The sequence below is a fragment of the Styela clava genome, chromosome 2 (assembly GCF_964204865.1).
Source record: "Styela clava chromosome 2, kaStyClav1.hap1.2, whole genome shotgun sequence".
NCBI classification, from domain to species: Eukaryota; Metazoa; Chordata; class Ascidiacea; order Stolidobranchia; family Styelidae; genus Styela; species Styela clava.
In genome coordinates, this window is record NC_135251.1 from 30,817,944 (window position 1) to 30,834,006 (window position 16,063).

General features: G+C 35.0%; 2 protein-coding genes across 4 annotated transcripts; one reads left to right on the plus strand and one right to left on the minus strand.

The window, feature by feature from the left end:
* On the plus strand, positions 1-5,090 carry LOC120336478 (uncharacterized). Of its 3 annotated transcripts, none has more exons than XR_005568810.2 (4): positions 1-2,718; positions 3,472-3,639; positions 3,857-4,036; positions 4,374-5,090. XR_005568810.2 is itself a non-coding variant. In XM_078110148.1 (4 exons), exons 3-4 carry the CDS (start codon positions 3,882-3,884, stop codon positions 4,616-4,618), a joined length of 315 nt encoding a protein of 104 aa, XP_077966274.1. In that variant the 5' UTR covers positions 1-2,718; positions 3,472-3,639; positions 3,857-3,881; the 3' UTR covers positions 4,619-5,090. The 3 variants fall into 3 exon arrangements, 2 of the variants coding, with proteins under 2 accessions (XP_077966274.1, XP_077966275.1); XM_078110148.1 differs by having other exon boundaries at positions 3,857-3,951; XM_078110149.1 differs by lacking the exon at positions 3,472-3,639 and having other exon boundaries at positions 3,857-3,951.
* Positions 5,091-6,030: 940 nt separating this feature from the next.
* On the minus strand, positions 6,031-11,200 carry LOC120335588 (uncharacterized). The gene is made up of 4 exons (XM_039403124.2): positions 10,996-11,200; positions 8,999-9,130; positions 8,297-8,496; positions 6,031-7,984 (listed from the first exon to the last, which is right to left on the minus strand). The coding sequence occupies exons 1-4, from the start codon at positions 11,134-11,136 to the stop codon at positions 6,763-6,765; spliced, it is 1,695 nt and encodes a 564-aa protein (XP_039259058.2). The 5' UTR covers positions 11,137-11,200; the 3' UTR covers positions 6,031-6,762.
* Between the last annotated feature and the right edge of the window lie 4,863 nt (positions 11,201-16,063).

The window sequence follows — 16,063 nt, forward strand, 5'->3', positions numbered from 1 at the left end:
ACCATGTCATATATATTATCTTTTATATTGAGCGGTGTGAGCAATGAGATTAAACCACGTCATTGGCGTGAGAAATAATTTTTAAAGAAGATGAATAGATGTTATTTAGATTATCGGAAAGTAAAAATCAAACATACATGGTAATCCACATAAAAACACACGACAAAGATTCAGGAAATGGTGCAATCCAAGATTGCGCGAAAGATGTATGCTCCGAATTGAAGAAACCGGTATGAGATACTACAGCTGGCATAAAATTGAACCTTTCCACATGGGCCCTTTGTTAGCAATGGGTGTTTCGCCAAATTACGGATTCCTTATTTATTTCCGTAACAATGATCAATAAGTAAACAATTACGTAACAATTAATATCGACGCCCAGCACTTGTTTCGCTCGGGCAGTTAGATATCCAAGCATGGTTGTAAACATTGCCTCGTTTTCATGGCTCTATGTGTTATTTATCAATTTTCAGTTGTGTTTCCCAAAAATAGTTATAAATCAAATAATTTTAATTGTCATTATGACTTTTGAGAATCTTCAGTTTAGTTACAAAAGTCAAAAATTAGCCCTGCAGTCGCTGCGATAGACTAGTCTAAAATTAGCTATGAGTATCTGAAATCGGAACGTAGTTGATAATTTTTAATAAAAATGATGGATTTGAACATATAAACCAGTTTGTAAGCGCCAACTCTCCAAAACTTCCTCAAATTAAGCGGTCTTACTCCTTACTAAATAGAGCGCAGAAGAGACGGAAACAGCGCAGAGGAGAGGGAAACATTTTTCTTTCATTATTTATTAGCGTTCGTGAAATTTTAAACAATTTGATGGGAAACAGTATACAGTAGTAGGGAATGATCATGAGTTTATATCAGTAATCTTCAACATCTTTGAATAACCTAACAGACGCAATATGAGCACACCCATAAGCAAAATCAAAGAAATTTTGGAGCTCCAGAAATATATGCACCAAGATGGCGCACAACCTGAACACAGTATGTGCACCAGGTTAGGGTGCGTCATGTTGGGTTATTTAATGAAGATTACTGATATAAACTCGTGATCATTCCATGGAAAACAGTGCAGAACAGAGTTGATTTATTTTGATTATGTATGTATAGTTGACCCGTTCTAACGCACCCCCTATAGAAGTTTGGTTCTACATTGTACGAGCAATTTGTGTCTGTTTGTCAGAAAGGCATATAATTTATCTAAAATATCTATTTTTAAGACTTTAAGTAAATGCATTGAATTTCGAATACTCCTGTTTCCCATACACCTGTCGTTTTCAAGCTATCGCCATTCAATGAGTCATCGTTTAGATTTTTACATTCTTCAAATAGATCGCTTCCAGTTGTTTCAAAATTCTTTCGATCTTGTCAAATAGCAACCTCCACCTGGTCCGACAGTTTACTACGACCATGCGGCTCGGAAGATTGAACCGCTTCTTGGCAATTTCAAGATCCCGCTTTTTTGAAACTGTGAGAAAACCATGCCACCACCCACCAGTCCTTTCGATACAGAAATTGTTCGAGTGACGTGAAAATCTTTCAGCGAGTTTGTCATTGCGAGGTTTGAATTGTTGCCAAAGCAAGAAATGCGGGTCAATCCAATAAGGCTGCATGCCGATTTCACATTCGTCCCGTTGTCTATTGTTACCGCGATGATGTTATTTTTCTGTCTGTAACTCCTAAGATTGAAGCATACACTCCAGCGTGTCTGCAATATTTGATCCAGTGTGGTCCGGTATGAAGTGCGTTTCAAACGGTATGAATCTATCTCCTAATTTTCGTTAATGTAATGCACTGACAGGCTAATTGGACAAACGTGAGCAGCTTCCGTGACTTAACGTTCTACATTTATTCTGGCCTTCTCATACAAAGCTGGTATGGCTGTTCCTATAAAATAGTTCCAGCTTGGTAAACGGTACCGTTTGTCTGATATTTCCAACAGCTCGCGAAATCCCTCTTTCTAAACACTGTAGCTTGGCATAACGTCTTTAGTTAGACCGTAAATATATGTAAGACAAAGCGTTATTGCTTCTGTTATGCTACAGAGGTCGCTTGATTTTGATTATTCGGCACATTTTTTCAAAGCAGCTTCGTACGTTAAGATGCGTTTTTGGTTTAGTATTTTCTTTCAAGCATTCAATTTCCCGAAGGTGGTGACTGAGCAGAGATGATGTCGTACCCCCTTTAGTTGGAAGCTTTCTGCTGCACAATTTACAGGTGGAGAAATCCTTTTCTAAAGGTGTTTGTACACTGAAATACTTCCACACCGAAGACTTTACTCCGATTTTTTCAACAAAAGCATAGGCTACCTTCCATTGCGCTCTTCCAAACAACGAAGCCGACGACAACAGCACGAATGAAGCGGTCTAGTGAACAGTATATACCTCGATGAGTGCAAGCACAGCAAAATTTTTGCTGACTGATGTGACTAACCATAAGAAGTGACGCTGCAGCTAGCAACGAGGGTCGTTACATGTTATGAAAGCGTCGACAGACAATTAAACTATTGGCTCAATAAAATACTTGGAATAAAAAAACATTTATGCATTTGCTAATGTCACATGGTGAGCATGAAACAGCAAAGTAAATGATGTACGGCATTTCTGAATGTGGCTGCAGTCATATAATGGAAGTCCATAAAATAAACAGATAAAGTGTATGGAAAATGAAATTCCAGACACGTCACATGGATGTCTCTTTAGACTACTGGTAAGAATCAAGATATACAGTTTTAATGGATTTTTTGTACAAATTATAGAGTAATCGTTCGAGTAATCTCAGGAAGCGAATTCCATAGTTGGGCACCAACAAATTTGATTGAGTTTTGGGTAAGTTTGTTGGAAAATCGAGTAACGTAATAAGTGCATCTGGCAGAGGACTGTGTACCATATGATTGCATATCACTCTGCTTCGAGAAATAGTTTGTGAATGCCGGAGGGAGTTTTTTGTTTTGGTGTTGGTGCATTAATTTCAACACTTTGATTTTATATGCATCTACAATTTTAATTATATGAAGGCTATGGTAAATAGGACTAAGATGAGTGCGGTAGCCAAAGATTTAAAAAATAGTGCGGATTGCTCCGCTCTGTAAAATTTCGACGCGACGCAATAAGTTCTTATCCGCTGAACCCCATGCCACTGTGCCATATTCAATATGGGAATGAAATAAAGAGTAGTAGATCATACGTAAAATGGTTGGGAATGTAAAATGTCGAAGCTTATAAAATATTCCAACTGACTCAGATAATTTAACAGCCAGATTGGCTATTTGAATATCGCATTTCATTTTGTTATCTATATATACCAAGATATTTATAGGAGTTGACGTTTTCAAATATCGTACCATCAATTCTTATGGACAGATCATTTTGAGAGTTGCTTCTATAAGGCGGTATTAACATTTTTCAATGTTTATTGTTAATTTGTTGGCCCTTATCCAATTTGCTACTTTTGAAATTTCAGTGTTCACCCATAATTGGATACCGGAATGAGATTTGTCACTGTCAAGGAGATTAGTGTCATCGGCAAACAATTTGGAAACTAGCGGGCAACATTGGGTTATGTAATTAATGAAAACTTAAAATAGTAACGGGCCCAAACAGCTGTCCTGAGGAACTCCGTGTGTCACTGGTATAGGAAGTGAACAATATGTTCCTACTTGAACATACTGTGGTCTGTCGTCTAAATAGCTAGAAATGAGTTTATTTGCTATACCCCTAATATCGTAATGTCTCAACTTGTAAGCCAGAATGTTATGATTTACGGAATCGAAGGCCTCCTTTAGATCTAGAAAAGTTTATTGTTATTTTGTTGGCCCTCATCCAATTTGCTACTTTTGAAATTTCAGTGTTCGCCCATAATTGGAGACTGGAATGAGATTTGTCACTGTCAACGAGATTAGTGTCATCGGCAAACAATTTGGAAAATACCGAAGAACATTAGGTAATGTCATCAATGAAAACTGAAAAAAAAAATAGTAACGGGCCCAAACAGCTGCCCTGAGGAACTTCGTGTGTCACTGCCACTGGTAAGGGAAGTGAACAATATGTTCCTACTTGAACATACTGTGGTCTGCCGCTTAAATAGCTAGAAAAGAGTTTATTTGCTATACCCCTAATATCGTAATGTCTCTACTTGTAAACCAGAATGTTATGATTTACGGAATCAAAAGCCTTCTTTAGATCTAGAAAAGTTGCACTAATAAACTCTTTACTTACTAGTTTATCAAAAATATATTAGATTGTATCTAAAATGGCATGCAAATTGAGATTTATCGTTTTTTATGAATCATGCGCTCAAATATTTTATCAATCGCTGAAAGGACTGATATAGGTCTAAAATTGGATATTTTCTTTTATCGCCAGATTTAAAGAGTGGGATTTCCCTAGCAACTTTGAGAGATGATAGAAAGATGCCCAATGAGAGGAAGCAATTAAAAAATTCTGCCAAACAAATTGCAATGAGATCAGAAACTAATTTAAGAAGGAGTGCTGGAATGTTATCAGGCCCTATTGCATTTCTAACTTTCAGATTTGATATTTCTATTATCCGTTCATTTGCAGTGGACAAACTCAGGAAAATAAGACTTATAACTGTTCATTTAATCTGAAAATTTGGGAGAGTATTTGTTAAAATCAGTTGCAATCAAATGTGGACGTAGAGGGGCATGGCGGTCGATCAAGCCAACAAGTGACCTCACAAATTCATCAAAAACAATATCAAAGTTTTGTGCATTCAGTTGTATCTGGCAAACTGGTTATTAATGCACTGTTCCTTCTCATGGAAGGAGTCGGTCGAAAAAGATGACATATCCCTTAACAGTATGCAGTGATTTGAGTAAGTTGGTTTCATGCGACTAACACAGTTCATAATTGGGAAGTGGCTAGAGATATCCGACAGTATAACATAAGAATTAAGTTGTAAGTTTGTCATGTTAGTATATATATGGTCAATAAGAGTTGCCGATGTATCACTAACTCTCGTAGGCTTGTTTATTAAGGAAATAACATTGTGGATTTAGGCATATTGACATAATTTTCAGTTTGGATATTACTTGACGTTAAAAGTAAATTTATATTAAAATCTCCTAGTATCAAAAATGTTTATTTGCAAATTTAGACAGAGTTGATTCGAATATGTCAGTAAAGTATGGGGGTTGCTTGCAAAAATTTCACAACAAGTGTAAAAAACGGTCACAAGCAAGATCGCACCGGCGGCAGACATCTATGGCAAACTGCACACTTGGTCAGACCACTTACGACTGCCGACGTCATCACGCACATAGCTCGCGCACGGTCAGATTTCCATCGTAATTACATGGCCAAAAAATCTGGCCGGAAAACAAAGCAAAATTTGATTTGGTAACGTTAGATAACAAAATGCACCGGGTTAATTACGTGGTTCTGTATCGTTAAGTTCTTGCCTGCGCACTCGGATGTAAGTTGATACAATGAGCATATATACAATGAGTGGAAACTTGCAAAGATTTGCTCATTGTGGCATTGTTCCCTGCATTTTTACGTCGTCCAGCTAAATGGTTCGTTGCATATTAAGAAAACGCATTGCTCGCTGCCAAAATCCCTTGCTTCAGTCGAGTCGGGTGCGAAATTGGCCGTATTAACTTGACTCGAGGTCTTTAATTCTTCAATACATATTTGATTTTTGGTTTCGAAGTATGGTACGCTGAAAGCATACAACTAAGAGCATATGCTTATTGGGAATGCATATCTATCGGAGAGAAAACGTATCTACAGAACAGAATATGAACCAGTCGCCGAGAGGAGTGCGGTTATTTATGTATTTATTAATTGATATAACATGGGATTTACATATTTATCCAAGGGGAGAGGAAAGCCGAAAAGAAGGCCTAAATATATGGCGAACCACGGCCTCTCTCAGTCTTAGCTCTGTGCTCCATATGAATCACATGGCTCTGCGAGCTATTCGTTTACTTATTAAAAATACTGATTTTAACTATAAATTACTCTGGGATATCTTGCCATTGAAAACAAAAGCCAGAAATTGGAAGAAAAGCAGGGAATGAAATGTGTGTATTATGTAATGGCGAACCTTAGTTTGTTTCACATATTTTCATGTATTGTAAATTTACAAAAAATTTTTATGAAGATTTTGTTTTAGATATATTAAAATTGATTAGAATACATTTTGTTATCAATATGATTCTTGCATATTATTTTATTTCAACGATCCTTTATATAGTCGTATAGATACTGTTGATTTGGATGCAATTATACTTTTGTAATCAATAGTGAGAAATATTTCATGACTGCTATTAACTATGTGAGCTATTTTTTCTGCAATGCAAAATGTTTCCTTCGTCTGCTATTTACTATGTGAATTAATTTTTCTGTAAAATAAAGTATTTCCATAACTGCTTTTACTATGTGGGCTGTTTTTTCGATACTCGTAGTATGTGTACCAGGTTAGGTTTCGATTCTCCTTATTTTTGTTCTATTAAAAGTTCGGGAATTGTCTGTGTTACACAAGTGAATATCCCCCTACCGATAGAATTTAGTCCATTTACACAACTTGATATAAAGTAGGCGAACAAAATTAGTTACTTTCATATTGGTACACATGCTTCTGGAGCACCATTTTTTTTGTAATGTAAAATATTTAATATGTGAACTAATATGTGAATCCTGTCCTAAATGGTATAATTTAGTAATTAGTGAGACGAGATGGCAATATACTTTTCGCATTCAAACTTTTGAATAATCTATTGAAAAGCATTTAAACTTTTGCAAAAGTCTGTGTTTCAGCTGCTACCAGTTCCAAATTGTTGGAAAAGCAGAAGTCAGTTTGTGTTTCCATGTTGAGTAGATCAGAAAATAAAACAGATTCACACTGAAAAATTGTCTGAGTATGTGCACTATTTACCACTGAGCAAGTTTTAGTGGCATCTGTTTGGGTTTCATTATCATTACAAAAATCCAACATGACGGATGCATTGTCGCTGATCAAGCTCATTGCTCGCAGGCCAGTTTGTGTTGCACCGTCCGCCATCACATCAATAAAACTAGTTTGAGTCTGCATATTGCAGGCATCATCCAAAATGGTATCAAAAACATACAAAGCTTCTGCTCCACTGGAAGTTTTCTGTCCATGCTGCTGTGGTTGACCGCAATTATTATTAGAATTATCATTAAAATTACTAATTTGTAATGGATTCGACAGAGTTTGACATTCCGCATTCAAAGTTTCTGCCGAAATCATTTCTGGCTCTTGCAGCAAAATGGAAAGCCAATCATCATCTGTTTGTGTTTCTGTTTGTGTCATATTTGATAATACATTGAGATGATCCTCATCCCCAGGATTTGTAACCAGCATTTCAGAACAATCTTGCAATGTTTGAGTGGATATGTGTGAGCTCACAGGCTCAACACTGCTACATTTTGCTGATTCTGTATCAAGCCAAGCCATAAATTCCTCAGTTTGACAAGATGAATCGTGAGCAACATGTTGTTGAACTGTTAAACTTGTCAGGGCTGATTTCGTATTGTGTGCATTTGACTGGGAAGCATGATCCACCTGACTGGGATATCTATTATTAGCATCACGACAATTAATTCCAGAAGAAACAAGAGCTGTTGAAACCGTATCAAAGGCAACACCACTCGCTTCAAGACCACTAATGCAAGTAACATTGCTTGAAGTATTTGGCACACATACTGGAGGCACAACAACAGATGGATGAATGGAATTTATCACATAATACTTCAGACAATCAATTTTGGGTAGAATTTTCGAACTTGATTTCTTTATGGAAATTTTCTTGATCCCAGTGTATTCTCCTTGTGACACATGATTGAAAGAATTATTCATTGATGAAGGCATAGGACGGAAACCTCCTTTCGGCAGAATTGGGACTGGGCCCTTTTCTTCTCTCTTTTTAAATAACACAGTGTTTGATTTTTGTTGTATTCGTTTCAGTTTTTTAGGCATGAAATATTCCCTGAAAATGATACATAAACCAATAAATGCTGATATTAGTTATACAAGTAAACGTGTTTAATTTTTTCAAGCAGATCGCATGCAATAGACCCTGGATCATCTCTCTCTAGTCACTTGAATCTGTTTTATGTTGGCTTTTTGTGCTTTATATGCTAATTGCAATTGTGGCGCGCTTTGAATTTCTTAACCAAACCATAGGTTTTAATAACTGTTCATGTATCACTAGTTCACTACCCAATTCTCAATTGCTGAGCTGATGTTTAATTTTAATTCAAAATGTCGGAGTACTTGCAATGTTCATATAATAACTTACTTTAAAGCGCTCGGACATTCATGCTTAGATAAACTCAGATGAGACATAAATCCTCTTTTTCCTCGATAAGCAATACCACAAGAACATACAAATTTGATGTTACAATTTCTTTCATGTTTATCCCTCAAACTTGCTTCAGCAAATTTTTTATGGCATTTTGTGCATGGTAGATTTTTTTCTGCATGGTGGGTGAAGTAGTGCTGAAAGATATAAGTCAGTGATATGAAATGTTTAAGAGTAAGACAATTAGTATCAGGGATATACAAACATTCTGTAGAAATTCAAATTTGTAATATAATATTTTCAGTTTCTTTAGGAAAACTAGTGATAAATTAAGATGATGTATCAATGATCAATGAATATACCATATATTCAAAGTACAAAAATGACTAAGATGAATTTCAAACTTTGACGTTTTTGAATAAGATTTTTTTAGATTTATCATTCTACAGCTCGCACATCTGATACCTTGAACACCCGAAACAAAATGTAAAATTGCATGATTGCTGCCATTATTGATAATAATTCATTTGGCACTAATTGATTGCGTTGCGATATTCTTTCACATTCACCAAATTCCGTTCAGACCAACAAAATTCAGGTAAAAATGTTAATATGGAACATTGTAAATATTCTAAAGAATATGCCTTTGCTTATAGGACTGCTCATAGTGTTGCCATTTAGATAAAAAGTTGATCATACTTGTCTCAAAGCTTGATATGTTTTGAAAGGCAATAAATCCTTGTCTTGTGATCTGTGGGTACAATTCACATTCGGACAAAAGTATTTTCTGGCTTTGCCTTCCTTTCCTCCATATTTGCTTGCGTTTATAACCTGAGTATGGTACACAAAATTAAGAGAAAAATGCACATAAATGGGAGCAGGTGAAGTCACAGACAAAGTCAAACCAGATTGGCAGGGAAACAGATAAATTTGCTTTCTCTTCGAGTTTGTTTGACTGCTAAATTTCTTTCTATCTGACTAAGGCGAAATGGGCACTATTACAGTACTTTTCACAACTTTTCATGACTCAAATTGCAATTCAGTATCATTTGTCCTCACTGAGGATCTGTGATAGTGTAACGTTATAGGCAGTGGTGGGATTGAAATTTTTTGTCAGCTGGTTCCCTCACAAAAGTCATATTTTTCAGCCGGTTGTGTTACAAAAAGTCATATTTTTTTAGCAAATAAACTGATTCTTTAAAACCAAACTATCTAACAACCTATTCTTGAGATTAAAGTAGTTGCAAGAACAGGATGTAACTCCAGGTTCCAGCGAACCGGATCAATCCCATCACTGCTAACAGCCACATTAAAAAGCAGCAGTTGTACTTATGACTTGTACTTATAGTTATGACGCAACAATTCAATTTTCAGACAAACAATCACAAGAGGAAAACTACTACAATTATAAGAATTTTCACAATGTATAACTGTTACGTGTGAACTTGATCAGTTCACAATTTGAAAAAAAAACATGTGAGCTTTCGGGTATTGAATTTGGACCGCAGATGCTTCTTTATTTTGAAAGCACCTTTTTTTTATTTCACATTTGTGAGGTAATGCATTAAAAACACAAATAAAACAAATTTGTGACATCATAGCAATATATGTCTCTCTGAGCATCGACTCACTTGTTTACTTCCCTAGCATTTCAGCAAGATGTCAATGGTGGCGGTTTCTCATGATATATATGTTAGACTTTATCATGGGTGTCACAGCTCCTTAAACCAGTACTGGTTTCTCGCGCCACCTTTCACCCTAAAATGCCACATTCAAGTTTCTGTTCAAGTGTATTTTCTTTATGGTGAAGAAAATAAATACTGATTACTGGCGCAAAAACTGAAGTTTTAGCGACCACTCATACTCATTTTTCACAGATTTTAGGTATGGTGGTAAACAGTAACAAAGAAATATTATTTCTCCTTCAACCGACAGACAAATAACTTTGTCATTGAACACGAAGTCGACTTATGTATGAATGGTTGCGCTAAAAGTATTGCGGACATCATGATTTATTTAAATGTTGCTTGGAAAAAATCACCTCCTCCCGCAGCTATGCTGAATTTTCAGTTTTAAAGGTGATTAAAGTTGGTAGAACCATTGAGGTGTATAACGCTTTTAAATATATATATTTTATCAAATTTCTTATGGGTCCTATACCCGGCCGAATATTTCACATCTCTTCAGCAAAGTCGGCGCTGCATGATATTGAGATTCGTTGTATTTTGTCAAATGATGCATTTGAAGTTTTGTTTGCATAGTTAAAAGAAGTTTCGAATATATTTCGGTCTTTTTTAAGTTTTGTGTATGGACCTTAGGTGAAAATAGTTGAGTAGCCTCGCTCTAGCCTATAATCAACCTGCAAACCAACGCAGGGTAATCAGAGATTGTTCCATTAAACTGTTAAACAAGTCAATTCTGAAAAAAACGCATAATAAACAGGCGAGATGTTATTATAGGCTGGTTCACGTTGTATAAATATGGAAAAGAAATATGAAATGCGAACATGCGTACGCTGCAATTTCTGAAAAAATTGTATGGTTGTCTATAACAGTACAATGGGCCGACATCTGTACATTGCAATATTGTGTAGCCTACTGCCTGACGGGTAAATAAGTCAAACTTTCAGATTGCAACCATTAATTAAAAAATAGTAAGCCTAGCAAGTCACTAAGGAATACGGAATACAAACTTACCTTTGTATTGTTATTATTACACATATTATGCATGACTTGAATATGGAACTCAAGAGCAGTTGCATTTTTGAAAGTCTTTTTACACTCTTTGGAAGGACAAGAAATTTTTTCTGCAGTGATTCCTTCACTGGAAGACGACATCGAATTAACTTCGTATCTGAATTATCCATTTATTTGTTTTGATAATGAAAAAGAACATAAATAAAATATTAGTAAAAAGTATTATGAACAGTAGACCTACATTGATAATATGATATAGGATAGTTATAAAGGGTCTCGTGTAGTTTCGTACCTAACTTACTTCTAGTTGGCGTAGCATAACAATTTTTTAACATGCCAATCCTAACCCTCACCTGACTACCCCATCCAAAAATTACGTCACCACGACGTCACAATCACGTCATAGAGCAGTATGTTAGGTAAGAAACTACATGAGACCCGTCAGTTCTTTATCGTCGACGCCGATGCCATTTCGGGCGATCGTACGAGTATTTGGCAAGCCCTAAGACGTGATTGTGACGTAACTTTTTGGATGGGGTAGTCAGGTGAGGGTCAGGATTGGCATGTTAAAAAATCGTTATGCTACGCCTACTAGAAGTGCGTTAGGTACGAAACTACACGAGACCCCCAAAAATTACGTCATTACGACGTCACAGTGACGTAATAGAGCCCTTCAAACTATACGAACTGCCATCCAAGACGTGCAAACGAGCACCCGAAATCGAACAGTTAGTTCTCTCGTCGCAACGATTCCAATATGAGAGAGACCGATAACGTCAATCAGTTCTTTTATCGTCGGCGCCAATGCCATTTCGGTCGATAGTGCGTATATTTGGCAAGCTCTCTGACGTGATTGTGATGTCGTAGTGATTTAATTTTTGGATGGCGTAATCAGATGAGGGTTAGGATTGACATATCAAAAAATTGTTATGCTACTCCCACTAGAAGTACGTGAGGTACGAAACTACACAATCCCCCACATCTTATACATACATACACATTTTATAAATACCAGAATTTATACATAGTTGCACAATTAATTTAGTTCTTTTGTAAAACTTGCTCCACTTCAACATTTTATAGCGCTTTTAATTGTGTTCTTTACATTCTGACATTCAGATATTTAAGCTTGACATCGGCGCGGCGGTGTGGCTCAACGGGCTAAGAGTTAGGAATACGCTCGCCACCGTACCTCTAATTACTCTGCGTGGGTTCGAATCCCATGCAGGGACGGTTATGTGCGAGAGGATTGCTGGACTCCTCGCCGTCGTTGGGTGGTTCACGTAACCCCTGGTCGGTTACGGCTTCCTCCACCACCAAGTCCATGCTTCCGAAAACAAACAATATAACTAATCCCATACCCGACTTGGAATGGTAACCGGACGAGAGGCCGTGGTTCGCCATATGGATAAACCGTCTTATCGGCTTTCCTCTCCCCCGGGATAAATATGTAAATCCTATCCTATCCTATCACATTCTGAAAAATTATTACATTTCGATGCAACCAAATCTTATACTTAGTTAGTCGTAGACAATAAAACAATGGCATTTCTTTCTACATTTGATAAACATGCATAATAAAGGCTGAAAGATGAAGCGAATCTATTAATACACACGTTTGATATTCAATAAATTGTCACTTCAAGTTATTTTCGTGACAATACATAATCATAGCCTATATTTCTGTACTTGTTTCACAAATGGACAATTCGAGAATAAATGTGAATACTATTTTTGACTCTATACCCTGAACACCAAAGTTACCCCAGCCCACACTCAGCCTGACGTCAAGGGGTTAACCATCTATTTTACCACTTTATAAACGTTAATACATAAAAACTTGGTGGCTATGACAATATAGAGACCATATTGGATATACACAGCGCAAATGCAATACCAAGCACGGACCAGTTACCCCTAGTATGGCCTGTCAAAAACGAGTGTGGGCTAGCGTCTCACGAGTGTGGGCCGTCACACGAGTGTGGGCTGGCATCCTACGAGTGTGGGCTAGCGTCACACGAGTGTGGGCTGGCGTTCTGACAGTGTTATACGGTAAGTTAAGGCATCCTAAACGCTCACAGATTACTAAATTACATATATCCACGTTTATCTCAGCACCAGAACCTCTCAGAGTCCGGCAATTGATAGCACAAAATGGCCACAAATGCCGGGAAAATGATTCAAAATCAACTGAACAATAATATCTCTAACCAGTGTTACCAGATATGACGGTAAACAAGCCTGAAATTGACCGTCGAAACTCAAAAATAAGAAAATTGAAATTTGAGCTAAGTGTCTGTTCTTTTTATGAAAAAAAAAATGTAGTTATGAATAAACCATAATTGATTTGCACAAATACATCTTGTATAATAAAAAATAAACATGATGAAAACATTTCACTAGCAGATACACATTGTCTCGAAGGCTTTTGATGTCGAAATTCAACAGTTCATCGAAAAGAAATCAACGAAATGTTTACCACGGAATTAAATTATCATAATATACAGTATATGATCTTACAAATTTCAAAAAATTTTACCGTAGAGAAAGACTTCAAATTTAAAATCAAAATTAGCACACTCGACCGTTATCAATATTTCGCGGTAATGGTGTTCAACGTCAAATTTCAATTGTAAATTGAAAATGATCCTATGGTTTGTTCCTTAAAAAATTAAATAGTCTCATTACATAGTATTTCATCTAAAATATATTAAGAAAATAAAAAAATTTTACCGTCGGGAAAGACTTTAAAATTAAAGTCAAAATTAGCACACTCGACCGTTATCAATATTTCACGGTAATGGTGTTCTACGTCAAATTTCAATTGTAAATTGGAAATGATCCTATGGATTGTTCCTCAAAAAATTGAATAGTCATATTACATAGTATTTCATCTAAAAAATATTAAAAAATAAAAAAATTCTACCGTCGGGAAAGATTTTAAAATTAAAGTCAAAATTAGCACACTCAACCGTTATCAACATTCGCGGTAAAGGTGTTCCACGTCAAAATTTAATTGTAAATTGAAAATGATCCTATGGTTTGTTCCTCAAAAAATTTGATAGTCATATTACATACTATTTCATTTAAAATATATTGAAAAATAAAAAAATTTTACCGTCGGGAAAGACTTTAGCATTAAAGTCAAAATTAGCACACTCGACCGTTATCAATATTTCACGGTAATGGTGTTCTACGTCAAATTTTAATTGTGAATTGAAAATGATCCTATGGTTTGTTCCTCAAAAAATTGAATAGTCATATTACATAGTATTTCATCTAAAAAATATTGAAAAATAAAAAAATTCTACCGTGGGAAAGCCTTTCAAATTAAAGTCAAAATTAGCACACTCAACCATTATCAATATTTCGCGGTAATAGTGTTCCACGCTAAATTTTAATTGTAAATTGAAAATGATCCTATGGTTTGTTCCTCAAAAAATTTAAGAGTCATATTACATAGTATTTCATTTAAAAAATATTGAAAAATAAAAAAATTTTACCGTAGGGAAAACCTTTAAAATTAAAGTCAAAATTAGCACACTCAACCATTATCAATATTTCGCGGTAATAGTGTTCCACGTCAAATTTTGATTGTAAATTGATCCTATGGTTTGTTCCTCAAAAAATTTAATAGTCATATTACATAGTATTTCATCTAAAATATATTAAAAAATAAAAAAATTTTACCGTCGGGAAAAACTTTAAAATTAAAGTCAAAATTAGCACACTCGACCGTTATCAATATTTCACGGTAATGGTGTTCTACGTCAAATTTCAATTGGAAATTGGAAATGATCCTATGGATTGTTCCTCAAAAAATTGAATAGTCATATTACATAGTATTTCATCTAAAAAATATTAAAAAATAAAAAAATTCTACCGTCGGGAAAGATTTTAAAATTAAAGTCAAAATTAGCACACTCAACCGTTATCAACATTCGCGGTAAAGGTGTTCCACGTCAAAATTTAATTGTAAATTGAAAATGATCCTATGGTTTGTTCCTCAAAAAATTTGATAGTCATATTACATACTATTTCATTTAAAATATATTGAAAAATAAAAAAATTTTACCGTCGGGAAAGACTTTAGAATTAAAGTCAAAATTAGCACACTCGACCGTTATCAATATTTCACGGTAATGGTGTTCTACGTCAAATTTTAATTGTGAATTGAAAATGATCCTATGGTTTGTTCCTCAAAAAATTGAATAGTCATATTACATAGTATTTCATCTAAAAAATATTGAAAAATAAAAAAATTCTACCGTGGGAAAGCCTTTCAAATTAAAGTCAAAATTAGCACACTCAACCATTATCAATATTTCGCGGTAATAGTGTTCCACGCTAAATTTTAATTGTAAATTGAAAATGATCCTATGGTTTGTTCCTCAAAAAATTTAAGAGTCATATTACATAGTATTTCATTTAAAAAATATTGAAAAATAAAAAAATTTTACCGTAGGGAAAACCTTTAAAATTAAAGTCAAAATTAGCACACTCAACCATTATCAATATTTCGCGGTAATAGTGTTCCACGTCAAATTTTGATTGTAAATTGATCCTATGGTTTGTTCCTCAAAAAATTTAATAGTCATATTACATAGTATTTCATCTAAAATATATTAAAAAATAAAAAAATTTTACCGTCGGGAAAAACTTTAAAATTAAAGTCAAAATTAGCACACTCGACCGTTATCAATATTTCACGGTAATGGTGTTCTACGTCAAATTTCAATTTTAAATTGGAAATGATCCTATGGTTTGTTCCTCAAAAAATTGAATAGTCATATTACATTGTAATTCATCTCAAAAATATCAGAAAATAAAAAAATTCTACCGTCGGGAAAGATTTTAAAATTAAAGTCAAAATTAACACCGTCAACCGTTATCAACATTCGCGGTAGAGGTGTTCCACGCTAAATTTTAATTGTAAATTGAAAATGATCCTATGGTTTGTTCCTCAAAAAATTGAATAGTCATATTACATTGTAATTCATCTCAAAAATATCAGAAAATAAAAAAATTTTACCGTCGGGAAAGATTTTAAAATTAAAGTCAAAATTAG

Bases quoted from the DNA above. Each gene is read 5' to 3' on its own strand.
- LOC120336478 (XM_078110148.1), top strand. From the start codon at position 3,882: ATGAGATTTGTCACTGTCAACGAGATTAGTGTCATCGGCAAACAATTT. The intron at 3,952-4,373 runs GTAATGTCATCA...TTTTATCGCCAG, and splicing joins AAAATACCGAAGAACATTAG to ATTTAAAGAGTGGGATTTCC.
- LOC120335588 (XM_039403124.2), bottom strand. From the start codon at position 11,136: ATGTCGTCTTCCAGTGAAGGAATCACTGCAGAAAAAATTTCTTGTCCT. The intron at 9,131-10,995 runs GTAAGTTTGTAT...TACCATACTCAG, and splicing joins GTAATAATAACAATACAAAG to GTTATAAACGCAAGCAAATA. The intron at 7,985-8,296 runs GTAAGTTATTAT...TATCATTTTCAG, and splicing joins GAATGTCCGAGCGCTTTAAA to GGAATATTTCATGCCTAAAA.